The 25,819-nt window shown below is 44.5% G+C and overlaps 1 protein-coding gene across 15 annotated transcripts in view; it reads left to right on the forward strand.

Moving 5' to 3' along the window:
• Positions 1–25,819, forward strand: part of FNBP1 (formin binding protein 1) — a 144,016-nt gene that overhangs the window by 47,603 nt on the left and 70,594 nt on the right. For all 15 annotated transcript variants that reach the window (XM_032307776.1, XM_032307769.1, XM_032307770.1 and 12 more), the window contains exons 2-4: positions 7,894–8,009; positions 21,113–21,169; positions 21,864–22,011. In XM_032307776.1, the coding sequence (XP_032163667.1) occupies positions 7,894–8,009; positions 21,113–21,169; positions 21,864–22,011 (321 nt within the window). The remainder of the gene's footprint in view (positions 1–7,893; positions 8,010–21,112; positions 21,170–21,863; positions 22,012–25,819) is intronic.

Raw genomic sequence — 25,819 nt, forward strand, 5'->3', positions numbered from 1 at the left:
CTGAGTTACCAAGGTGCCCCCATATAGAGCCATTTAAAGTCTGTTCCTCCAAGTGCCCTAGTCCTTTGGAAAGTGGATTTATCCTGAATTAGAGTATTCTAAAACAGTGGTCTATACAGCATGGACAGAAACATACCCAGTGATATGGAAGAGCGAATTGTCTTCGCTGAGTGAGTCACTTGGGGAGAGATTCGTGGAGAGCTGGCCTCAGGATACCCTCCTCTTGAGTCTGAGCCACTGACACTGACATAACCTCAGCAACTTAGTTTCTTACCGGATTGGCTTGTTCAGGGGACTCTGAATTTGTGTCGGTTTAGTACACTTTCTAGTGACAGGAAGTACAATATTAAAAACTTGACCTATACTATGGAGAAAAACTTCCTTGAGGCAGACTTGGGTCTCCTCATTTTATTTAATTTATTATAATTCTTTTTTAAAGATTTTATTTATTTATTTGACAGAAATCACAAGTAGGCAGAGAGGCAGGCAGAGAGAGGGGGGAAACAGGCTCCCTGCTGAGCAGAGAGCCCGATGTGGGGCTCGATCCCAGGACCCCGAAATCATGACCCGAGCCAAAGGCAGAGGCTTAACCCACTGAGCCACCCAGGTGCCCCTAGTAACTAGCTTTTCTGAAAGTACTTCCTGGGTCATTTCTTCTGCAGACTTTCAAAGAAAAATCAGATTTCAGCAGACGACTTCTTAGGCATAGCCAAGAGTCTTCATTCTCCAGGGACGTAGAGAGACCAGTCTCGACACCGACCGATGAGTCGCTCTTGTAGGTACAGGAAGGCAACATTTGTATTGAACTTTGTGATGCTTTAGGAACTCTGATGAAGATACGACAACCCAGACAGCTGCCGTGGTTCATACTTCTCCCGCTTCGGTCTTCCGCGTGCAGACAGCCAGACCTGAAAATGATCGATTGGAAAATGCAGTAACTGCGTTTGATTAGCGCACTCGTGCTGCCCATGTTAGTCCCTGCGACCGACTCAGCGTCCTGTGGCCGACAGCTCCTGCCGTGTACCTTTGTTTGGTTGGAACTCGAGGAGCAGTAGGCGGTCAAGAGGGGGTATCGCCTTCCACCCAACTCCTTGGAAACATCCATTGCCGTTCTCTTGGCAATTGCGAGTTAATTCCTGAGCGTATGTATAGTAGGCACTTAATAGTACATTAAACATCATTTTCCATTAGGTCATATATGATCTGCCTTCCTTAATCTTTGGAAACACGAAGCTTTCAAAGAGAAATTGTAGAGCGCGTGTCATGGGGGAGGAGTTCTGGCAGTGCAGCCCCTGGGCCGCCTCTTACGCAGTCCACAGAGTCAAAACTATTTTCATAATCACACGAAGACACTATCTTTCTCACGGTGTGGATGTTGAGGCTCGTAGCATAAAGATGGTGACGGGAAGGCTGCAGCCCCCTTGACGCGAATCAGGGCGATGGCTCCCAACTCAGCAGGTCTCGTATTCTTAACTGTTAGCGGTTTAAAAAAAAAAAAAATCCCTTTTATTCAGAAATATCCTCAGTGGTGGTGCCTGGATGGTTCAGTCGGTTAAGTGTCTGCCTTTGGCTCAGGTCATGATCCCAGGATCTTGGGATCGAGCCCTGCGTCGGGCTCCTTGCTCAGCGGGGAGTCTGCTTCTGCCACTGCCTTGTGCTCTCTCCCTCTCTCTGTCAAATAAGTAAGTTAAGTCTTTTTTTAAAAAATAAAAAAATAGGGGCGCCTGGGTGGCTCAGCGGGTTAAGCCGCTGCCTTCGGCTCAGGTCATGATCTCAGGGTCCTGGGATCGAGTCCCATATCGGGCTCTCTGCTCAGCAGGGAGCCTGCTTCCCTCTCTCTCTCTCTGCCTGCCTCTCTCTCTGTCAAATAAATAAATAAAATCTTTAAAAAAAAAAAAAATAAAAATAAAATAAAAAAAATAAAAAAATAAAAATGCCCTCAAGGAAACAGTAAGAGGAGTAATTTTATTAAATCTCAGCTGTTGAGTATACACTTTTTGAATAGTATGACAGGATGGGAAATATGCCTAAAGCACTTAGTGTCGACCAGGATACTTCAGTGATTGCATTGTGAGCTGGACTAACTTGTTTTTTCATGGACACCATTTTTACTTAAGAGGACAGTTGGCAGGGCGCCTGGGTGGCTCCATCATTAAGCATCTGCCGTCGGCTCAGGTCATGATCCCAGGGTCCTGGGATCGAGTCCCACATTGGGCTCCCTGCTGGGCAGGGACCCTGCTTCTCCCTCTCCCACTCCTCCTGCTTGTGTTCCTTCTCTCACTGTTTCTCTCTGTCAAATAAATAAATAAAATCTTTAAAAAAAAAAAAAAAAGAGGACAGTTGGCAGATGAACTCGGGCATTTGGCAGGTATTTTCTCAAAAAGGAATAATTGAGCCTGTCCCTTTATTTATTTATTTTTTTAAAGATTTTATTTATTCATTTGAGAGAAAGAGAGAGACAGAGCACAAACAGGGGGAGAGGCAGAGGGAGAGGAGAAGCTGACTCCCTGCTGAGATGGGAGCCTGACATGGGGCTCCATCCCGGGACCTGCCTGGAGATCATGACCCACCCATCTGAGCCACTCAGGCACCCCAAGCCTGTCCTTTTAAGGAAACAACTGTTTGTTGCCAATGATGGAATTCTACCTTTTAAGTGAAAATTGGTATTTTGGGAAATTCGTATTTGCCACTGTGACCTTGACAGCTCCCCAGTATTTAAAGCCGCCTCAGATTCTTGACCTCGGGTCGTGAGTTCAAGCCCCATTTTGGGAATAGAGCTTACTTAAAAAAAAAAAAAACCAAAACATAATAAATAGGGTGCCTGGGTGGCTCAGTCAGTTAAGCAACTGCCTTTGGCTCAGGTCATGATCCTAGAGTCCTGGGATGGAGCCCCGCATCAGGCTCCTTGCTCAACAGGGAGCCTGCTTCTTCCTTTCCCTCTGCCCCTCCTCCCCACTTGTGCTCTCTAACAAATTTTTTTTTTTAAGATTTTATTTAAGATTTTATTTATTTATTTGACAGGGAGATCACAAGCAGACAGAGAGGCAGGCAGAGAGAGAGGGGGAAGCAGGCTCCCTGCCAAGCAGAGAGCCCAATGTGGGGCTCGATCCCAGGACCCTGGGATCATGACCTGAGCCGAAGGCAGAGGCTTTAACCCACTGAGCCAATCAGGCACCCCACTCTCTAACAAATTTTTAAAAACAAATAAAAATTTAAAAATAAAGACATTGGAAAAGATGAGATAGGTAGCAATATAAACAAATATGATTTGAATATATTTTTTAATGAAATGTGGCAACATTTGGAAGATCTGCAAGTTATCAGTGACATGATACTTTGTAAATGGTATTTTCTAAATAATGTTACACAGTCACGTGCAGGCAAAAGATCCATTCAGAGCACGAGATCAATGAGTGCATTTTATTGTAACCTGATGCGAAAAATTCTTGGGGAGGGTTTCAGATTTCATATTGCAACTAGCCTTTAAGAAACTACTATTAGTTGAGTCTCGGGGCGCTATCAGGAGGTAGCCAGCATGACCTAAAAAGGCTCTTGAACTTCTCCTCCACTTTCTTAGTACATATGTGCATGAAGTCTTATTTTTTTGCATGTTTCAGCCAAAGTAAGGAGTCGACCAGATTGAATTCAGAAGGATCTGAGCATCCAGCTGTCTTCTATGAAACCAAACATTAAAGAGATTTGCAGAAAAGTAAAACAGTGCCAGTTTTCTCACGTTTTGTTGTTGTTTTGGAAAGGAAATTTCTTTTTTAAAAGAGCTGCTTCTTTTGACATGGGATGGATTTAGTGTCGTCTTTTTAAATAAATTAATAAACATGTTTAAAACTCTGTTTTTAATTTCTGATACAGTAAATATTGATGGTCATAACCCACATAAATAAAAGTTTTCGAAGGTCCTTAATGATTTTTAAGAGGTCTGAGAGGGCCTCTTAATGATTTTTAAGAGAGCAGAACTGCTGTCCTGTAACATCACAAAGGAAAGGGTCCATTTTTGCTAATGGCCCCATCTCCAAAGTGCCGACTGGTTTTTTTTTTTTTTAATATTTTATTTATTTATTTGACAGAGATCACAAGTAGGCAGAGAGGCAGGCAGAGACAGAGAGAGAGGGAAGCAGGCTCCCTGCTGAGCAGAGAGATGCGGGGCTCGATCCCAGGACCCCTGGGATCATGACCTGAGCCAAGGCAGAGGCTTTAACCCACTGAGCCACCCGGGCACCCCCGAAGGCTCTTTTTTAAAGGGCCCTTTATAATATTTGCCCACAAAGGAGTTTTTTTAAGATTTGGAATGTTTTTCCATTAAGTTTTCCACATTTTGGTCAAGAATGTAAGTGGGTTGATTAGTTTTTCATCTGTTTTGAATTTGCTTTTAGCTGCTGTCAGAAAACTCCATGCCGTGGCAATCCATGTGATGGGAGGGGTAGAGTGTGGCATCATTAGGGAGGTTTTAGTATTTTAAAAAATTTTATTTGTGACAACATGTTATTTCATTTTTTTTTTTTTTAAAGTAAGCTCTACACACAGCGTGAGGCTCAAACTCATGACCCCAAGATCAAGAACCGCATATTCCACCTGCTAAACCAGCCAGGCCCCCCAAGAGATGTTCTAATATAGCATAAAAAGAACAATCCTAGATTGACAAACAAGTACTAGTTTATTTGTTGCTACTGAGTAAGGTTTTTAGCATCAAGATCTTCTATCTTATTTTGACCTTATTATAGCTTGCAGACTGTTCCTGAATACAGATAACTTTATTGAAAACATATTGTTGGATTGGGGCCAGTAATTTTTAAGGTAGACTCAATTCAAATGTAGATTAAAAAAAAAAGAATTTCTGTATCAAAAGCTTTTGCTCTGTATTCTATACACCAGAGCGTTAAAAAAAAAAAAAAGCATCACATACTCACAGGGAAAAATATGTAGTGGGATTATCATCAGGACAATCTAAAAGCAGATGCTGTTAGCAAGTTTTCTTTTTTTTTTTTTAAAGATTTTATTTATTTATTTGACAGAGATCACAAGTAGGCAGAGAGAGGGGGAAGCAGGCTCCCTGCTGCACAGAGAGTCCGTTGTGAGGCTCGATCCCAGGACCCTGAGATCATGACCTGAGCCGAAGGCACAGGCTTTAACCTACTGAGCCACCCAGGTGCCCCTGTTAGCAAGTTTTCAAGGAAACCCCTTTAACTCCTGAATATAGTAAGCCTCTGGGAATGGGAGATGAACCAGGACTCAAATGGAGGGAGGGGTCTAGAAAGGCACTTGTTTTTTGTTTTTTGTGTTTTTTTAATATTTTATTTATTTATTTGACAGAGATCACAAGTAGGCAGAGAGGCAAGCAGAGAGAGAGAGAGGAGGAAGCAGGCTCCCTGCCAAGCAGAGAACCCAATGCGGACTCGATCCCAGAACCCTGAGATCATGACCCGAGCTGAAGGCAGAGGCATAACCCACTGAGCCACCCAGGCGCCCCAAGGCGTTTTAAAAATAAATAGGAAACTAGCTATGAAACTAGGTTAGCAGAGGGTTACCAACCAGCCCAGAGCTTTAAACAAGCCTTGCTCTGAAGAGCTAGGAATGATTTGTAATCATGACTTGAATTGTTTGTATATTTGTTCTCTCGAGTAGTTTGAAGCGACCTACCGTCTTGTTTATTACCCTATCAATTTGCTTGACCACCCTTGTCTATATGGAGGATATAAATAAATCACCTTCCTGACTAATATTCCTTGAAGTAGAAACTAGATGTCCGTGGAATATATTATTGGGGGCCAAGAATCAATGAAAACCTTACAGAGTTGTCCCTTGTTTTTTATGATAATGTAAACAATTATTAGATTTGAAGACGTTTTGCAGTGATTCTTTTTCATGAGAAAACCATTCCAGTAAGTTAAAACCTTAGTTTCTCAACCTGTTCCGCGGGCCTGGGTGGAAGTAAGAGGAGATGAGTTTTCTTCAAGAAGAGAATTTCTTGGAGAAAAAATGTTTTGGGGGGCGTCTAGGTGGCTCAGTGGGTTAAAGCCTCTGCCTCTGGTTCAGGTCATGATCCCAGGGTCCTCGGATCGATCGGTCCTGGGACTCTCTGCTCTGCAGGGAGCCTCCTTCCTCCTCTCTCTGCTTACTTGTAATCTCTGTCTGTCAAATAAATAAATAAAATCTTAAAAAAAAAAAAAAGAAAAATATTTTTGGCTCTGCAGGGCCCACCCTCCCACCCAAGGTGGACCTCTAGGGAACTCCGGGTACTCATTTGCCCGTTGGCACAACTTGGAATGGAACGCAGAATGAGAGCACGAGGACCGGTGTCCATCAGGTGGCAGATGCTAAGTTTTAAAACCAAGCTGAAGTTTGGCACCACCGACTGTGTCCTTAGGATCTCACACACCTGCGATAGGATTAAACTGTGGCTTTGTATTTTTTATACTCGATTTGACTCTTCTCCATTTCCTGTGATCCTCATGACTGAATTGTGAAATTAGGCCGTGACTGATACGGCATCTCTAAGCAAATGGCTACATTTTGGCTACATTCTGCGGCCCCAGGTGGTGGAGTTCCAGGCTGGGGCCAGAACGCGCATATTTCTCTTTTCCTGCCGTCTCCCGGGAGACAGCGGACACAGTCCATCGGTCCATCCCGTCGCTTTCCCAGGCCTTTCTGGGCCCACCCAGAGGCCAGGCCCCTCTTCGCTATCAGGGCATCGCGGCAGCCCATGTTGCTGACCTTCTCCGTGAATCCCTTCAGACCCACCAGGTCACAGCCCTCCCTCCTTGAGCTCCGAATGGATCTGTGTTTGCAGCTCCCCTCTGGACATGTCACTGCCTTGGGCATTGTGTCACCTCAGCCCCTCGATTCTCTCGTCCTGGGAGCCGAGGCAGGGAGGCCCCCAGAATCTCGCCCCGCCCTCCTATTCCTTTCCAGCCTCCTCTTGCAGTTGGCGGCTAAAGCTAGCTGATTCTAGTGGTTACGGGTCTGTGGACCCTCTGCTCCCATTTTCTCTCCTCTGGACTGGGGAACACTCTCCCGGCTTCCACCTCCTGGCCATTCTCAGCATGTCTGTGGGCGTGCCTCTCCTTCCAAGTTCAACGGCTCACTTGTGTGCACTGAAGAGGCTAAGCTCCTTCACTCTCTCTGTTTGAGGCCTGGGGTGATGGGCTGGGACTTTTTCCAGTTTCTTACCCACCACCCTTCTTCCCTTGAGCCCTCCCCCCCCCGGCCCCCCAGTTTCCCTCCAGAGGGACAAGTGCCACCCCCCCCACCCCCAATCCCCAGATTCCTGGATGTGCCCTCGCCTTTGCAGTCGCTCTTGCTGAAATACCCACCTCCTCTCATTCTTCCAGGCTAGGAACCTCCAGGCGAGATGGGGCTCCTTTCCTGGCCCACACGGTGTGGGTTTCATAAATGTTCGAATGTTTGAATGAAGTCCGCATGAGTCATTTCATTTATCTGTTTGAAGAAGGCAGTATTTTGTCGCTCTTTCTCTTCCCATTTGCTTGCCCCACATTTCAGCGAGCTGGTTTGAATGAACTCAGAGGCAACAGGTGAGGTGCTGGCGAGCTCGACGGAGCCGATGTGTGTTTCAGCTCTCGGTTTTTGCAATCTGGAAAAGATATTTTCCTTCGTACCAGAATGTTAACGATATCCCCAAACTGTGTTTCTAACATGAACGAATGGGTCAGAGTTCAGTACCCCGGGCAGTTTTCAAACCAAATTTGGTAATGTTGATTTAAAAACGGCTCCACAAGAAAAGCACCCAGTACAATCATGGAAAATACTAGAACTGCTTTCTGTACCGCCACATATTGTTGAGAGAATTGTTCCCTGAAGTTATATTAATCGCAGAGGAGGATTCTAAAGCTCTCTCTCTCTTTGTTTTTTTTTTTAAAACAGGACCAATTTGACAACTTAGAAAAACACACACAGTGGGGAATTGACATTCTTGAGAAATACATCAAATTTGTAAAGGAAAGGACAGAGATTGAACTCAGCTATGCAAAGCAGCTCAGGTAAGTCGATATTGAAAAAGGTTATTTGTTAATTGCAAAATGGATGTAGTGATAATTTATATACTCATTTATCCTGTGAATGTATAGTACTTAAATATTTTCCCCCTTTTATGTAAGGTAATATTTCAGCTAGAAACCATTGCTTTTGGGGCGCCTGGGTGACTCAGTCGTTAAGCATCTGCCTTCAGCTCAGGTCATGATCCTAGAGTCCTGGGTTCAAGCCCCGCATGGGGCTCCCTGCTCCACGGGAAGCCTGCTTCTCCCTCTCCCACTCCCTCTGCTGTGTTCCCTTTCTCTCTGTGTCTCTCTCTGTCAAATAAATAAATAAAATCTTAAACCAAAACAAAACAAAACAAAACAAAACAAAACTTGCTTTTGATAGAGAAAATTTATTTTCATAAAACAATAAAAATAAAAACTAAGTTATTGCCCTTAGGCTCTGTTTTTCTTTTTCTTCCCCCCCCCCTTTTTTTTTTTTAAGGATTATTGCCCTTAGGCTCTGTTTTTCTTTTTATTTTCCTTTTTTTTTTTTTAAAGGATAGTTTTTGAATTTTGGAGCTACTTTTTTTTTTTTTTTTTTCAAGAAAACTCCTAATTGAAGTGTAATATATAGAGAGGTAGAAGTGCATGTCATAAGTGTATAGCCCCAGAAATCTTCCCAGAGTGAACACCCCCGTGTCATCAGCTCCCAGGTGGAGAAATAGGCAAATCCAGGCCCAGAGGTCCCCTGGCCCCTTCCAGTGCAACACCTTCCTCCCATGGCTGTTCACACTTCTGACTTCCAGTGACACAGATGGTTTTGCCTGCTTTTGAACCTCATGTGAAAGTACTCACTTATTAAGCACTGTTTGCATTTGGCTTCTTTTGTTCTACTTTAGGTTTGGGACAGTCATTTGTGTGGCTGTCTGTGGTGGGAGCTTGTTCCATTCACTGGTGGTTGGTCTTGGGTGTGTGAGTATACCACAGTTCACCCACTTCTCGGCCACCAGGCTATTGCTTGGCCCCTTTTTGGGGATACGAACTCTATATACACCCAAGACTGGAATTGTGGGGTCACAGGTGTTTAGCTCTAAGTAGATAGTTTTCCAAACTGCTTCTCCTGATCCACGCTGCATCCAGAAGCCTGTACGAGTCCCGTGGGCAGCATTTTAAAAGTGCTTGGACCGCTTACATATCTAATGGCGAAATTATCCGAGGAATCTGTGCTTTTAGCTAAAATGTGTAAAAGTTGTTGGTAGAATGAAGCTGGGACTGGATGTAGTGGTCACAATCTTTAATGATTTCTTGTTTGGTGGAATGGGTTTGGTGCAGATTGTTTGAAGATCTGTTAAAGATCCAGATGACTTTTGGTCTAGAAACATTTCGTTTGAACCCAAAGAGTGTCTGCAGAAGGGATATGTCAGGGGCCCTGAGAGAAGGTGGATTGTCCTAGAGCTGGTGGTGTTTATAAATAAGGCCCTGAGGGTACATGTGGATGTTTCTGTGAATGACACGTGCTCTTTCCATTGAGTAAATCAAACAAAAACCCATTGCTCAATGAAACAGGCTTATGACTTGCTGAACCCAGGTCGATCTCTGGCACTGCGTGTGTGCATCCGCCTCCCATCCTGAATGTAGCAACAGGGAAGGGGCTGCTTCGTCCTCATTAGCCAAATATCACACTGTTCATCGTAATGCCCTTCGTGGGAAAATGGGTTACATAACGTCCGTAGCCAGAATACGGTCTCACTGCATGGATTTACGTGTTTGTTCCCTTTCTTCTTCTGTTAGCTTACACTTGTCTTCCCGGCACCTTTGTCATGATCCTGTTTTGTTCAGGAGGTTTGGGAGTAGATGCCATTAATTCAGTTTAGCAAGTGTCTGCTCCATTCCGTGTCACGAAGGGAAAGGGCTTTCTTGGCTCCCCCTCTGAACTGCACCTGGCTTCTGGCCCTTTCTTACCGCCCTAGGTGAGGGGCGGGGGACGCAGGTAACAAAAGGGGGGGTGCTGTTGGAAAAGAATGCAAATTCCAGTGTGGGTTTAGGGTAAAGTGCGGTGGCTCTCCTTGACTGTTTACCCTCTTGTGGATCCCAAGTTGAAGTAGATGTCAGGGTTCTCACGGCAGCCTCTTGAGAAGTGCTTTTCCTGAGATTTAAATATGTATCTAGTAGGCTCTGTGCCCAACATGGGGCTCAAATGCACAATCCCTAGACTAAGAGTCGCATGTTCCTCTGACTGAGCCAGCCAGGCGCCCCCTGAGATGTATGTATTAACATTGTTTCATTACATCCCTAGGCCATGTCTGAATTTGTTCTTGTTGGCAGAAGTTCATGTACCGGATGAGCAGTAATTGAACTAACCCTTCAGACTGGTCTCCTCCTCCTTGACGCTGAGCCCTTAGCCAGGTCCCCAATGCCAATACATCAGCATCCTTTCTGTCCTTGGCTGATTTGCTTCCCCACTCACCGAAGAGACTCCGTTCCCCCTTTCTGCAAACCCAGCATCTCCTTTCCCATCCTCGCCACTTGTTTGCTACGTCACTGAGAGCACAGAATCAGTCAGAAGAAAATGTCCTGAGACTCTCAGCATCTGTGCCCCCTGCCCCGAGATGCTTCTGTCTAAATCCAGGCCTCCCCTCTTGTGCACTCGGTGCCCCCCCTCCCTCCGGCTCTGGAACCGAGCCCCAGTGCTTCTGTCTCCCACGTCCTCAGATCTTCTCTCCTGGGTTATTATCCCCGTCGACACCGGAGCGCGCCATCATCCAAAAACAAACTTTCCTGAGGTCATTCTTCCTACCCGGTGCCACCGTTTCTTTGTTCCCCTTGGTAGCCAAACGTCGTCTTCAAAGGGTTCTTACTTGCTGTCTCCAATCCCTCCCCTCTCGCTACCTTAAACTCACTGCACACCTCTCAGCCAGCACTGCCCTTTCAGGGCCCCTGTGACTTCCGTATTGTTCAACCCAATCGCCTGTCCGCAGTCTGGCGTCCTTGACCCATCGGCGGCTTTGACTGGGCGGCTGCTTCCTCCTCCTGGCTTAGCCTCATTCCGGTCTTCTGGCTTCCTTCCTACCTCACTGGGAACTCCTTCTTAGTGTCTCACGGTGTCCTCTTTGCCTCCTGCCTCTTCACCCAATATGCCCTAGTTCCCAGTCCTGTCACCTCCCCCTCTCGGTCTGTGTTCCCTGGGTGCTCTCATCTGGCTTTAAGTGTGATCCACGTGACAGGGGCTCGCAGGTGTGTACCTCCAAGCTAGCCCTCTGTCCTGGACTACAATATAGATTATGCATTACCTCCTAAAATCTATCTGAAATGGAAAGTGTCCGAAGCCGAAGCTGCCTGCCTACAGTGTGCGTCTGCACGGCCCGGCTTTTCCCATGCACTTGAGGGCAGCTGCTCCTTCCCTGTTAGGTCAGAAACCCTGTTCTTCATTAGGTCAGAAATTCCCTCTTTCTCTGCCACTACCCCGCCCCCATCCCCAGTGTCCCCAGCGTAAGCCATCAGGAAGTCCCAGTGACTGTACTTGGCAAATTTACCCAGGATCCGACCCCTTCTTCTGACCTGCACCTCGGCCGCTGTGGTCCAGTCCCCATCACCTCTCACCTGGGTTATTACGAGGCTTCTAACTGGTTTCTCTTATTCCCTTCTTATCCCCTCTTGGCTGTCTGTTTTCCACAAAGCAGCTAGATCATGGCACTCTGTTCAAAATTCCAACAACTCCCATTTCACTCTGTAAATCCAGAACCCTGACCATGGATGTCCTACAAAGCCCTATGTGACCATATCCCCAACATCTCTGACATCTCTTTCCTCCTCTTCCCTCTCTCTGCTCTGACCATACCAGCCTCCTTGCTGTTTTCTCGCCTGATGCGTGATAGGTTCTCAGTAAATAGTTGTAGGAAGGCTGAATCGAGATGTCCAGGTCTGAGATGTTTGGTCCCCACTGCTTCAAGGAGAATCATGTGTTTGCATAAGCTATGAGAACTGATGAGGGCTTACCAACAAACAGAACAACGAGCAGTGTGTGAGCAGAGTACCAGGGGAGCTCTGATGAACAAGACACCTTGGAGCTCACCTTCTCACTGTGGAAAACAGACCACATGCAAATAAGCAAACAAAAATTTTTTTTTTTAAAGATTTTATTTATTTTGACAGAGAGAGATCACAAGTAGGCAGAGAGGCAGGCAGAGAGAGAGAGAGGAGGAAGCAGGCTCCCTGCTGAGCAGAGAGCCCAATGCGGGACTCGATCCCAGGACCCTGAGATCATGACCTGAGCCGAAGGCAGCGGCTTAACCCACTGAGGCACCCAGGCGCCCCAAACAAGATTTTTTTTAAGATAGCATTTATCAACCCAGGTAAATAAAGCCAGTGATGTAATAGAGCGTGATAGTGGGTGGGGGTTACGTAGCTAGACTGGCCAGGGAAAACCTGTTGCTTGAGAACGGAAACACAAAGAGAGAAGACCAGCATGCCAAGGTCTGGGTTTAGCTCTTCCGGGCCAAGGGGTCAGTGAGTGCAAAGGTCCTGAGGTGGAAACATGTTCAAGGAATGGAAAGGCCAGGGTGACTGAAGCATGGTCAGCAAATGCTTGCTTGAAATACCAGTGTAATTTGAAAAAGCAACACAATCTTTTTGGAGAGATTTCTGGTATTAAATCATTTTTAATTTTTTCAGCATTAATTAGAGGAAAAATAATGCTTAGTTTTTTGTTTTTTTTTTTTAAGATTTTATTTATTTGTCAGAGAGAAAAAGAGCGCTCAAGCAGGCAGAGTGGCAGGCAGAGGTGGAGAGAGAAGCAGGCTTCCCGCCAAGCAAGGAGCCCGATGCGGGACTCGGGCATTGTGACCCAGGACCCTGGGATTGTGACCTGAGCCAAAGACAGCAGCTTAACCAACTGAGCCACCCAGGCGTCCCTATGCTAACTTATTTTAGAAGCAATGGGTGTTCATTGGGGCTTTGCTTTCTGTGTAGGTTGGGGGGTTGGCAAACTACAGCCTATGTCCCAATCCATCCACTGCCTGGTTTTATAAATAAAGTTATGCAGAAACATGGCCACGCCCATTCATTAATGTGTTGTCCTATGGCTGCTTCTGAGAACAATTGCAATTGACTAGTTGCAACAGGGACACCTGAGCATGACGCCCTTCCAAGTCTAAAATACTATCCGTCTGACCTGTTTCAGGAAAAGTTTACTGACCCTTGCCAGAATTACTATTTCTTCAAGGCAATGTAAGGTCGAGTTCCTAATCAAAGTTTAAAACATTCCATATGACCTATAGAAGAGAACCAACTATCGGTTGCCCTTAGCTACTGTTAAAAAAGCTATATTATTTGTTAACCAGATAATGAATTCACATGATTAAAAATGACAGAGGTAGAAAATGGTGTGCAGGTAAGGGTCCCTTCTCTTAACCCTGACCCTGGGGACGATAAATGTTATCAGTCTCTTGTTTATCTTTTCCAAGAAATTTTATGACACCGCAGGCAAATGAGGGTGTGTTTTCTTCTTTGCTTCCCGAGCAGTTCCGTGTGCCCTTGTCTCTCTACATCCTGGAGATTGTTCCGAGGACTCATTATTTTTGCGGTTTTACAGTATTGCTATGGCTTGGTGGACATGTTGATTGTTTCCAATTGTTTGCAACTCGGAACAAAGTTGCAATGCATAACCTTGAGTAATGCACTTGGACAAGCCGATCCAGAAACAAAGTTCCTGAAAGTAGCACTCTGGTTCTGGTAGAGTTCACCAAGTTGCCACTCAAAGGCTGTGACCCTTACCGCTTATGGCACAGCATGGGACAGTGCCATTGACCTTGACCCTCGGTGCTCCTTGGTACTAGTCTTGTCCTGTCTTTGCCAATGTGATAAGTAAAAATAGGAGAGTCTGAGCCCTAGTTTGTGTTCTCTCTTATTATCAATGAGGTTGAGCCTGTTTTTGTACCTTTGAGTCATTTATACGTTCTTTTTGGTGAACCATTCATGTCCTGGCCAACTTTTTTTTTTTTTTAATTAGAGTTAATTGTCAATAAAGGGTAACTATGTAGAAATCATTTTATAAAATATATTGTGTATTGTGTATACAAGGAATTCCACTTATATTTACTTTCACCATAAAAAAATACATACAGACGGGACGCCTGGGTGGCTCAGTTGGTTGGTCGACTGCCTTCGGCTCAGGTCATGATCCCAGAGTCCCGGGATCGAGTCCCGCATCGGGCTCCCAGCTCCACGGGGAGTCTGCTTCTCCCTCTGACCTTCTCCTCGCTCATGCTCTCTCTCACTGTCTCTCTCTCAAATAAATAAATAAAATCTTTAAAAAAAAATACATACAGATGGAACTGAAGGATTTGCTGAACCATAAATATTGAATTCTTATAAGATTTAGCAGAAAAATTATTAAAAACTTGTAGGATGTCATTACTGGTTTGTTTTTTGTTTTTTTTTTTAACTTCTTGTTATAACTTTAAGCAAGCTCACTTGGCTCACTGCTAAGTAAGAGAAAGGAAATAATCTTTACATGTTTTGCTTCCTCTTCTAGGTGAGTTATATAATGTGGTCTGTAACACAGTCCCACAGTTAACTTGTCTTAATTCTGCATTTATTTGCTTACTTACTTATCATTTATTTCTTTATTTATTAGAGAGAGAGTATGTGTGAGCATGGTAGGGGAGAGGGAGAGAGAGAATCTCAAGCAGATTCTGTGCTGAGCGCAGAGCCCGATGCCCGGAAGGATCCCATGATCCTAACATCATGACCTGAGCCAAAGCCTAGAGTCAGAGGCTTAAGCTGAGAGTCAGAGGCTTAACCGACTAAACCCCCCAGGCGCCCCTTAATTCTGTATTTAAATATAAATGTATGCTCACCTCCATTCCTTCTAGCACAACCTCTCCACCTGTCTCTTGGCATCAAGAGAAATATGAATATTTCCTTCCCTAATAAGAGTTTGTGGAGTAATTCTCCCGAGTTTGTTTCTGTTTGAGAATGCCCCATACTTGATAATAATTTGACCTGGTTATTCGCCAGTCATATTTTCATCCTCTCCAAACTTTGTCGCTGCATTGGTTTTTGATGGAAAAGTCTGGGGCCAGCTAGATTTTTTTTTTCTTTCTTTGTAGGTGAACTTTTTTGACTATATATGTGAGGAATTTTTTGTTTGTTTAGCGGTTTGATGGCATCGCCAAGCTCAGCCTTGTTGATCATTCTTGGTCAGTTTCCTTAGAGCCCATTCACATGCAGATCCAATCCCTCATTTACTTCGGGGTCACTTTCTCCAGTTACATCTGAATATTTTTTCTGTATGATTTACGGGCTTTATATACTTCAGAGATACAGCTTTTCCTTATGTTAAAGTATCTGGTTCTTTAGGTAATCTTTTCTTCTGCTTTTGTTAGTTACTTTGCTTACAATGATCATCTCAAAGGTTTCTTCTGTTAAATTTGATACCCAGCCCACCGTATTCGTTAGTTCTGTAGTGGTAGCTTCCGTTCTTAGTTCATTTCCTTACCTTCGCAGTCTGTTTGAGCCCGTGGCCTGGGAATTCTCGACTTCATTGGCTTTGTGTGTTTTTTTTTTTTTTTTTTTTTAAGATTTTATTTATTTATTTGACAGAGAGAAATCACAAGTAGTCAGAGAGGCAGGCATAGAGAGAGAGAGAGGGAAGCAGGCTCCCTGCTGAGCAGAGAGCCCGATGCGGGACTCGATCCCAGGACCCTGAGATCATGACCTGAGCCGAAGGCAGCGGCTTAACCCACTGAGCCACACAGGCGCCCCTGGCTTTGTGTTTTTATGAAGTTTTTCTGTAGTGTAAAATATTCTGGAGGGGTTTGCTTTTGCTTCTTTTGCTTCCTTTCTTCCAGATTGTTTGTTTGCTTGGTGTTTTGATTTGTTGTGGGGTTTTTTTGTGTTTCTTTTTTTTTTTTTTTTTTTGGCATTCCCTCGCTCCCTTCTTTTTGTTCCTCCGAATCTTTCTCCCTTCCTTCCCCCCTTCCTTCCTTCTCTCCTGTATTACATGTCATAGGTTTTCACCTCACTTACGTTTAATATGGGCAGTTCAGCGAAGCAGTTGAGAGAACGGACGCTAGAGCCCCAGTACCTGGGATGCATTCTTGATTCTTCTGTTCAGTCGTCGCACAGCTTGGGGCCCATACAGTCTGTGCTTCATCTTTTTCATCTGCAAAATGTGAATAATTTTAAATAATAGTAATTCCTCCTTTCCAGGGTTGTTAAGGGGGCTTCATGAGATAAGGCACATGAACTTCCTAAGCATGCTTTTCTTACCCACCTAAGCAACCCCAGTGCTGCTGTAGGTTCTGATAGAGGGTAGGTGAGCGTTCCTGGCCGTGCTTCTAGAACGGTTGGCCTTTCCCTCTGAGCTCCGTTACGGGGTAAGGGTGAGGCAAAGCATCTGGCTTTGTACTTTTCATCTTTGAGACTCTGAGTGTGTTCCAGAACTCTGCTAGAGGTTGTGTTTGAGAGTTTAGTCCGCTAGGTCAAAGATAATCCTCGTTCCTTCGGGATGCCTAGGTTAGGCGTGATCTCCCGCGGGCATCCAGCTTCGAGCCCTGGAGCGTGAGGATCCAGGTGGTGACCCCTGCTCCTGCCTGAATTCTGGAACCTGGGTGGTCAGCCTGCGCGTCTTCTCAGAGCTTTCCTGTCACTGTCCCCGATTGTTTAATCACCCTTCAGTGTATATTGTCGAAACTGATCTTAAGGGTTTTATGGGCTTATTCCTACCCCACTTCACCCCTGGCCGTAGTGGCAGCGAGAGTAGGGACAGCATCCTTCTCCACGGCCCCAGAATCTTCTGTCCCTCACCACGGTCGCCACTTTACAAAGTGCGTAGACTGAAATTATGCTTCTTTCCCCATGGGCGTGTTTTCTGCTGTTGATCATTGTCCTGGCTTTTCCTTCTCACCTCTTGTTGGGAAAGCACAGTTCTCCGATCGAATTTTATTCTGCTGCCTTTGTCCGGAAGTCTTGTGGTGAGCTTTGGAAAAAAAAAAAAAGAAAGAAAGATAGAGAAAAAAAAAACCAAACACATTCCTGGACCCAACCCTGGACCTTCCATTTCAGAGGGCCTGGCACTGGGCCCAGGTATCTCCTTTTTTTTTTAAAGCTTCCCTGTGGCTCTTCGGATCAACCAAGTTTAAACCCAGTATCCTTATGAAAGGATTATGTTTTTCTCTTACCTTTTCATTAGCCTGTCTGAAGAGCAAGTGTAATACATAAAACACTTAAAATTTCTCAGAAAGATCCCATAAATTTAAAGCTGCTCTTTGTGGTTTATTTCCTTGCTTGTTTTTAGGTGACCTCATACAAAATAAGGCGAGAAAACTCATCTCCAGAAAATGGAAATGAAAGTTGATCCTTCTGTCTAGTGGTCCCTGAGAGAAAAATTCTCATTTTCCCTTCCATACCTCTTAAGCTTTTAGTTTTCTGTTGGCATTTATAGAGTGAATTACTCACTGGTGCTTTTAAGAAGCATTTTGAATGCTGTATATGCCAACATGGTCAAAGTGAGACTCATTCATCCCAACGTGACCGTCTCCACAGGTTGTCACCCACAACAGACCTCCCCCTATTGTCTTTAATCCCTTTTCGGTTTGGACTGGTGAGAAAGAACTAAAAAGAATTCTGGTTTTACCTGTCTCTAGTCAAGCTATGTTTCCTTCAACTAGATATAAAATTTAAAATTATTTTTATGAAGGCTTAGGACTGGAAACTGAAAAGAAAATGTGTATTTAATAAATTTTTTAATTTATTTTTTAAAATGTGAAGTGGGTTTTTGCTTGTTTGTTTTATTTAAGTAGTCTCTACACCCCACCTGGGGCTCGAACTCACAACCCCAAGATCAAGAGTCTCACACACTTCTGACAGCTCTGGGAGATTGAGCCCCACGTCAGGGTCCTCGCAGGGCATGGAGCTTGCTTAAGATTCTCTCTCCCGCTCCCTCTGCCCCCGCCCCCCAACTCCTCTTCCTCTCTGCCAAAAAAAAAAAAAAAAAAACCAATCAAATTAAAAAAAAACACACATGCAGCCAATAGGCTTTTTAACACTCCAACTTCCCATATATTCTACTCTATGTCTATGTGGAAAAGAACCTCTTGGTTATATAGTCATGTGCTTTCCGTGTGTTCCCCTTTCCATCCTGGCCACCTGTTAAGTAGGATGGACTGTTTTTACTAAATCTGCCTTTTAAGGAGTGACTGTGGTGAACCATCTCGGCTGTACTGTGCTTTCAACAAGGAAGATTTCTCTCCTTTGCATTATTTGTGTCTTTAAGCCACATTATTAATGAATTAATTTATTTATTTCAAAGATTTTATTTTTTTAAGTAATCTCTATACCCAGTGTGGGGCTCGAACCACAATCCCGAGCTCAAAAGTCACATGCTTCACCTGCTGAGACAACCAGGTGCCCCTAAGCCATATATTTTTTTTTTTTTTTTTCTTAAAGATTTTATTTATTCGACAGACAGAGATCACAAGGAGGCAGAGAGGCAGGCAGAGAGAGCAGGGGAAGCAGGCTCCCTGCTGAGCAGAGAGCCCGACGCGGGGCTCGATCCCAGAACCCTGGGACCATGACCTGAGCCGAAGGCAGAGGCTTTTAACCCACTGAGCCACCCAGGCGCCCCCCCTAAGCCATATTTTTAAAGGAAATGTTTTTCAGCATCCTTTTGGATCTAGATTTATTAGGGAAGCTGTTCTATGCGTCCAGAGGATCAGCAGAGAAGATACGACATGGTTCATTGAAGCATGGGTCACACCGGAGCAGCCTTCAAGCAGGAACGTTCTCTTCTCATCAGTTATTAATTATAATTAATCGTCAAAAATTAATTAAATTTTGAAATGATCATATGCTCATGTCTTCATTTTACTTTTATTTCATTACTATTGATGATATTACCGTTATCATTACTATTTTAAGTAAGCTCTGTGCCCCACATGGGGTTTGAACTCATGACCCCAAGATCAGTACTCACATGCTCTACTGAGTGCACCACCCACGTGCTCTTCATATCTTCATTTTATTTTATTTTATTTTATTTTTTAAAAGGTTATATTTATTTACTGGTCAGAGAGAACGGGAGCACAGGCAGGGGGAGCGGCAGACAGAGGGAGAAGCAGGCTCCCTGCCGAGCAGGGACTTGGGACTCAATCCTGAGACTCTGGGATCCTGACCTGAGCCCAAGGCAGATGCTTAATAGACTGAGCCACCCAAGCGTCCAATAACTTCATTTTATTTTATTTTTTTTTTAAGATTTTATTTATTTATTTGACAGACAGAGATCACAAGCAGACAGAGAGGCAGGCAGAGAGAGAGGAGGAAGCAGGCTCCCCACTGAGCAGAGAGCCCGATGCGGGGCTCGATCCCAGGATGCTGAGATCATGGCCTGAGCCGAAGGCAGAGGCTTTAACCCACTGAGCCACCCAGGCGCCCCCAGTAACTTCATTTTAAATTGCAACAATTGATATTCTGTTGGGTGTTATATACTGCGTCAGAAAACTTGAAGGGGCAATAGAGGTCATTTCACCCAACTCCCTTAAACTCCCAGATGACGCCCAGACTTGCTCACTGATTTGTCTGGGTTCAACCCAGCCCAGAGCAATGTCTTTTTTTTTTTTTTTTTTTAAGATTTTTATTTATTTATTTGACAGGGATCACAAGCAGGCAGAGAGGCAGGCAGAGAGGGGGTGCTGAGCAGAGAGCCTGATGTGGGGCTCAATCCCAGGACCCCAGGATCATGACCTGAGCCGAAGGCAGAAGCTTAACGCACTGAGCCACCCAGGCGCCCCTTTTATACTGAAGTCCATTGCCTCACGTCATCTAGTAACACCTGTTAGAGATGAAATCACATCCACTTTGTATGTAAAAAGTACTATGATCAAGATTGTAAACTTATGATGGCACATTTTTCTAGGCAAATCTGAGATTCAGGGAGAATAAAAGAAAATGTGAAATAATGAAAGTAGCTACTAGGAAAGAGGAATAGAAACGGGATAAACAGGGAAGTGAGTACTGCACTGTGGTCAAGTGAGGACCCCCGTCATGGACCATTAGTCAGCCTCTCCTGGCTGTTGCCACCCAAGTCAGGGGTGGGATCCATGGGAGTGAGTTTCATTTTTTTTCAGGGTTACCTCCTGGTTTTTGTGTAAATTTAAGTGTGTTAAATGTAAAGATTGTCTGGATTCTTGACCTGGAGGCGAGATTAGAAAGAGAGATGTGAGTGATTTTGTCTCATCTGAGTGTGGTCAGTGCAAATCTCCTGGGCAGGCAGGTCCTCCTAATTAAACGTCTTATGTTAATAGCCCCTAAATTCCTTTCCTTTTCATTAGCTCTTTGCAGGAGCAACCACACAGCCCTGACAACATGCCTTTGGCACTTGGTTTGTTTTTTTGTTTTTTTTTTTTTAAGATTTATTTATTTATCTTAGAGAGCACGAGTGGGAGGGGCAGAGGGAGAGAGAGAATCTCAAGTAGACTCCCTTCTGAGCACACAACCCCGAGATCATGACCTGAGCCAAAACCGAGTCAGATGCTTAACCACGGTGCCCCCTAGGCACCCGGTACTTGGATTTTTAATTTGAGCATTTGGACATAGTCCACATGCTTTTCTTGGATCATCGTGAAGATGATCGGGAGGGAACGGTGGCCCGGAGGGAAACTCGCCCTCAGCTCAGTGCTGCAGATGAAATCGGCCGCAGGTGCACACATGGTCTGTACTCTCCAATTAAAGTCAGGTTGTAACAGCCAGGTTAGCATCAACTCCTGACCCTTTCTGTTCTCACGTGCTCTACCTTTGGGGTAAAAGATTAAAAACGATGCAAATCTTTCACAACCGGAGCTTTATCTCCCATGCAGAAAAGATGGAAGGAAGCAGGGGCACCTGGCTGGCCCAGCTGGAAGAGCTGGCAACTCTTGGTCTTGGGGTCGTGAGTTCCAATCCCACACTGGGTGTAGAGATGACTTTCTTTAAAAAAAAAAAAGGAAGGAAATAAATGGATTTCAGCTGCGGACATTTTGCGTTTTTTTTTTTTTTTAACTTACGCACAAAGCACTGACTTCATCTCTCATTCCCGATTTCTCAATCATCTTTCTATAGAAGGTGATATGTCTGCATTTTTGTTTTAGGAACCTCGCAAAGAAATACCAACCTAAAAAGAACTCGAAGGAGGAAGAAGAATACAGGTCTGTTTAACGCTGACAATTATGTGCTGATAATCTTTACACCGGCCGTGATGCTGATGAAGGAAAGGAGAAAGGAAATGTACAAAAATAAGCTGCATTCCCCACCCGTGTTTGTGCTAATTTTTAAATTGGCATCAAGAACAGTAAAAACCCGGCTCAGCTAACTTATGCTGAGTCACTAGACCTATTCCAGATTGTTTCAATTAAGGTAATTGGGAAAAGCTCAGAATGTAATCTCAGCAAATACAGGAAGTGAGGATTGTGCATTCCATGGTCTTGATTGGCTTTTGTAATGTCAGGCGTCTCTTTGAGAAATCTGTCCATTTCAGTAAGCAACTTAGGCACCTTAGCATGGACAGTGCAAAAGTGTTAAATCTCCAATTTAGATCTAAACACCCATTGAATTAATGCATAGTTGGCATGTACGGTATCTGGGGTCATATTTGAACCAGGATTAATGAGGCTAAATACTGCCTTACATAGAGCGGTTCGGCTTCACAGAATGTAGAGTGCTTCAGTGGTAATTAATTCTGAGCCATTTCAACGAGAACGCTCTTATGAGTAATGAACTTTAGGGATCCTATGGGACGTTGACGCACATTAACCTGATTTTAATTAATATTTCGTCAGCGCATACAGTGTTAGAATGGACGGGGCCACTGTCTGAAAGAGTGGCGTGTGCTCATTTCCGTAGGTATACGGCTTGTAAAGCCTTCCTTTCCACCCTGAACGAAATGAATGATTACGCTGGGCAGCATGAAGTCATCTCCGAGAACATGACCTCGAACATCACTGTGGAGTTAGCCCGCTACGTCCAGGAGCTGAAGCAGGAGAGGAAATCGGTAACAGAAGTTTGTTTTTTCTTCCTAAGAGATGGACCAGGGGCAACGGGAATATCCCTAGAAGCTTTCAAATTAAACACAGTCATATAACGTGGTGGGTCTTGAACTGAATCGTGGAAAAAGTTATGGACCCTGTTCCTAGAAGGTGTTTCTAGGTCTTTGCAAGGGTCCCTCAGACACTGAAACTTATCTGAGGACACCCCTCCCCCCCCCCCAATAAAATCCCTAAGAGGAGTTTAAATGTATTTGAGGATCTCACACATAAAAAGAGTAAGAAAAGCCAGAACGGTGATCTCAGTGCCATCAACTGTTCTCTGAGTCCTTTGTCATCTAACGAAGGGGCCCTTTTTGGTCCTCCTGCCTTCATTATCATCTTATCATAGCTCTTACTGTTAACAAAGGAGAAAAACATGCACTCACATAAAGTATATTCATAGTCAAGGTTTTGTCCTAAAAGGTTCAATTGTAAGCTGCTGTTGGTGTCCTTGTTCTCTGATGGCTTACACAGGGCATCATAATTTGTTAGGAATAAAGTACTAAAGCTGGCCCACGATAATGCTTTTCTCATTTAAATCCAAGTCCACCATAATTCTTCTGGTGCCCTGGACATGCAGGAACCAACAGAGAAGGTGGGATTGCTACTGCACAAATGGAAGAGATGTTAAATAATAATCATCAAAATAATTACTTAATTGCAGTTATGATTGTTGCTGCGAAGTATGCGTGTAGGTGCCACAGGAGGAGATAATAGGAGTGCCTGACATGCTTGTGCTCAGGATCGGGGAGAAGCTTCCCAGGGCCCTAAACAGCCAACGTTTTAATAAGACTCAAAGGATGAGGTGGAGTTGCCTGGGACAAGCAATGGAGGTAGCAGCCAGTGCAAAGGTCCTGGGACAGGAAAGTTTTTGAAACATCTGAGGAGTTTACTTCTTTCTAAGTAAGCTATAAATAGGAAGCACATAGCTTTGGGCGAATTTAGTAGTTAGGAACAGATATATGCCTTAAGAACAACCATTGGTTTGAAAAACAAAACAAAAACCACGGGTTCATAAACTGAGATGACACATTTTATCTGTTCACATTAGAGCAGTGGATCTCAACTGGGCACAATTTTTCTGCCTACCCCTGCAACACTTACCAGTATCTGGAGATAGTTTTGACCGGCCAGGGGGTTGCCATTGGCATCTGGTGGGTAGAACCCAGAGATGCTCGTAAATATCCTACAATACACAGGCGGCCTCTCCAACAAAGAATTACCTGCCCCATAATGTCCATAGTGCCCAGATTGAGAAACTCTGCACTAGAGCCCCAAATTAGATGACAGCATCTTCCAGACCGTTCATTAAAGATCTTTTCTATGATGGAAAGGAAGCAGTGCACAGAATACTGAAGTTCAGAATGAAGCACAAATGTCTAATGTAATCATAAACTAAATAGAGTAAATCTGAACTTGATGTTGGACTGCTTCCCGGGTTCTTGAACTTCCCTCAACCTTGCAAAGTTTATACCTTCTTCCTGTTTGTTTCTTTGTTCAGTGCTTTGTGTCTCTTGACTGACCTTCAGCTACCCATGTAGCTTAGAAATTTAGCAAACACCCTAAACCAGAACTTTCTGCCTTTACTTTAGTACGGAATATAAATTCTGTTTCTGAAGTGAATCATGGGATATGAGCCCACATAAACTGGCTTCCTGTTAACTTTGTTGAATGCCTCTCTTCCAGCCACATGGCCCCCTTGCTATTGCTCAACCTCACCCTGTGTCACCCTGGCCCAGGACCTTTGTACTGGCTCTGTTCTCCTTGGAAACCTTTGGCCGCAGATATCTACAGAGCTCACTTACTGACTTCTCAGGAATAGCGTCTTCTTGAGGTCTGTCTTGTCCACCTTATTTAAAATCACAAAGTCTCTCCTCTCTTTCCCCGCCTCATTCCCACCACCTTCCCTGCTTTACTGTATTCCCATAGTGCTTACCAACATCTAACACTTTATATATTTATTTTCTTTCGTCTCACACTAGAATGTAAGCTCTTCAAGGGCAAGAATTTTCTTGGCTCCTGTCGTATCCCAAGCACCTGGAAGAGTGTCAGGGTGGAAGTAAGCATTAGGAAGTAGAGAGGAGCCGTCTTAGACTCAACTTGATTCACTTTATTCTTGAACTTTGTGTCTTTAGTGGAGGATCCTTGTATTTCCTTTTCGTTGTTAGGATTGGGTCCTTTTGTTTTATTCATTCACTGCTAATCATGTCTTTTGTACAGTCCGTCGTATCTGTAGCTTGAATTCTGTTCCTTTTTTAATCAGGAATTATAGTCATTTATAGAGTAAATTATGGGTGATACAGAGACACATTAAATAAGATCTGCAGTTCGTAGGGCTCCTTTTATTTTAGGGAGAATCACAAGCACACATCTGAGTCAGATGTTCCACTGGGAAGAGTGACAACCACCGGGCTCTGGAAGCATTTCGTAATTACATGAAAGGACAGTTTAGGAAATTGGGAACCCTTTTAAAGTTCTAGAAAGAAAGAATAGCCGTACGTAAATGCGTATTTGTGGTGTTTCAATAGAATGCATCATGAACCTTTGGGCTTTTTTCCTACATATTTATCATTTTGAATGACCACGTAATGGGCCATTAGGTTGTATATTGATACGCGGCGACTTTAGAAATTATTCTGGTTATATTGTCTGTTTAATTGTTTGGCCTTGAGTCTTCATTTTTGTGGATTATAATAACTGAGAGCTGTTAGGCTTTACATTTTCTCTTCACAGCACCCCTTCGGGAGGGCGGACAGTGACACATTTTATCCCAGACCAGGAGGCTGGAGGCAGCAAGGCGGGGGTCAGGCCCGTCCCCAGGGGGTGGCTCTGTGTAGCTCTCGGGGCCATGCATGTTCACATGCGTGTTTTTGTTTCCACTGAGTGACGTTCTTTAACTTACATTCAAGGATGCCGGGTTAGACACTGTCCGCTTCTTCACGGGCAATCAGCTCTAGGTAAGGCGCTCCTTGAGGTCGAACCATAATGACCAATATTTCTCCTTTAGAGCTTTCCCTTTGGGCTCCTCTGACTCTTATTAGTGAGTGATCTTACTTATTCTTGAAAAGATGACTCGTGGGGCACCTGGGTGGCTCAGTTGGTTAAGCAGCTGCCTTCAGCCCAGGCCATGATCCTGGAGACCCGGGATCAAGTCCCAAGTCAGGCTCCTGCTCTGTGGGGAGTCTGCTTCTCCCTCTCTCCCTTAACACCCCCCCATGCTCTCTCTCTCTCTCTCAAATAAATTAATTAATTAAATCTTTTTAAGAAAGAAAAAAGTGAAGATGTCTCTTGGCACGCCTGGTGGCTTGGTCCGTGAAGCATCTGCCTTTGGCTTGGGTTATGATCTCAGGGTCCTGGGATCGAGCCCCACATTAAGCTCTCTGCTCAGCAAGGAGTCTCTCTCTCCCTCTGTGTGCGCTTGCTCTTGCTCTCTCTCTCTCAAATAAATCAATAAAAATCTTTAAAAAAAAGATGACTCTTAAAAACACAGCAGAATGGGATCTTCTCCACTTTGTGGTGACATTTGTGACCAGCGGAAATGACACAACAGAGCTGGAACTCAGATCCAGGTCTTCCGGTGTCCCAGCCAAGGGCCTTGTTGCCATGCTGCTGTGAAGGGCTGACCGCGTGCTGCACATCTTCCCTAGGAGAGGGAGAGCCCAGACCAGCTGCGTGTCCACAGCTCCCTGGGAGGCTGTCGGGCTAGGAGAGGAAAGGATGTTCTGGTCAACAAATGGGCCTGGGATTCAGGCAGCCCCTCCAGCTGTGACACAT

The sequence above is a fragment of the Mustela erminea genome, chromosome 12 (assembly GCF_009829155.1).
Source record: "Mustela erminea isolate mMusErm1 chromosome 12, mMusErm1.Pri, whole genome shotgun sequence".
Lineage (NCBI taxonomy): Eukaryota > Metazoa > Chordata > Mammalia > Carnivora > Mustelidae > Mustela > Mustela erminea.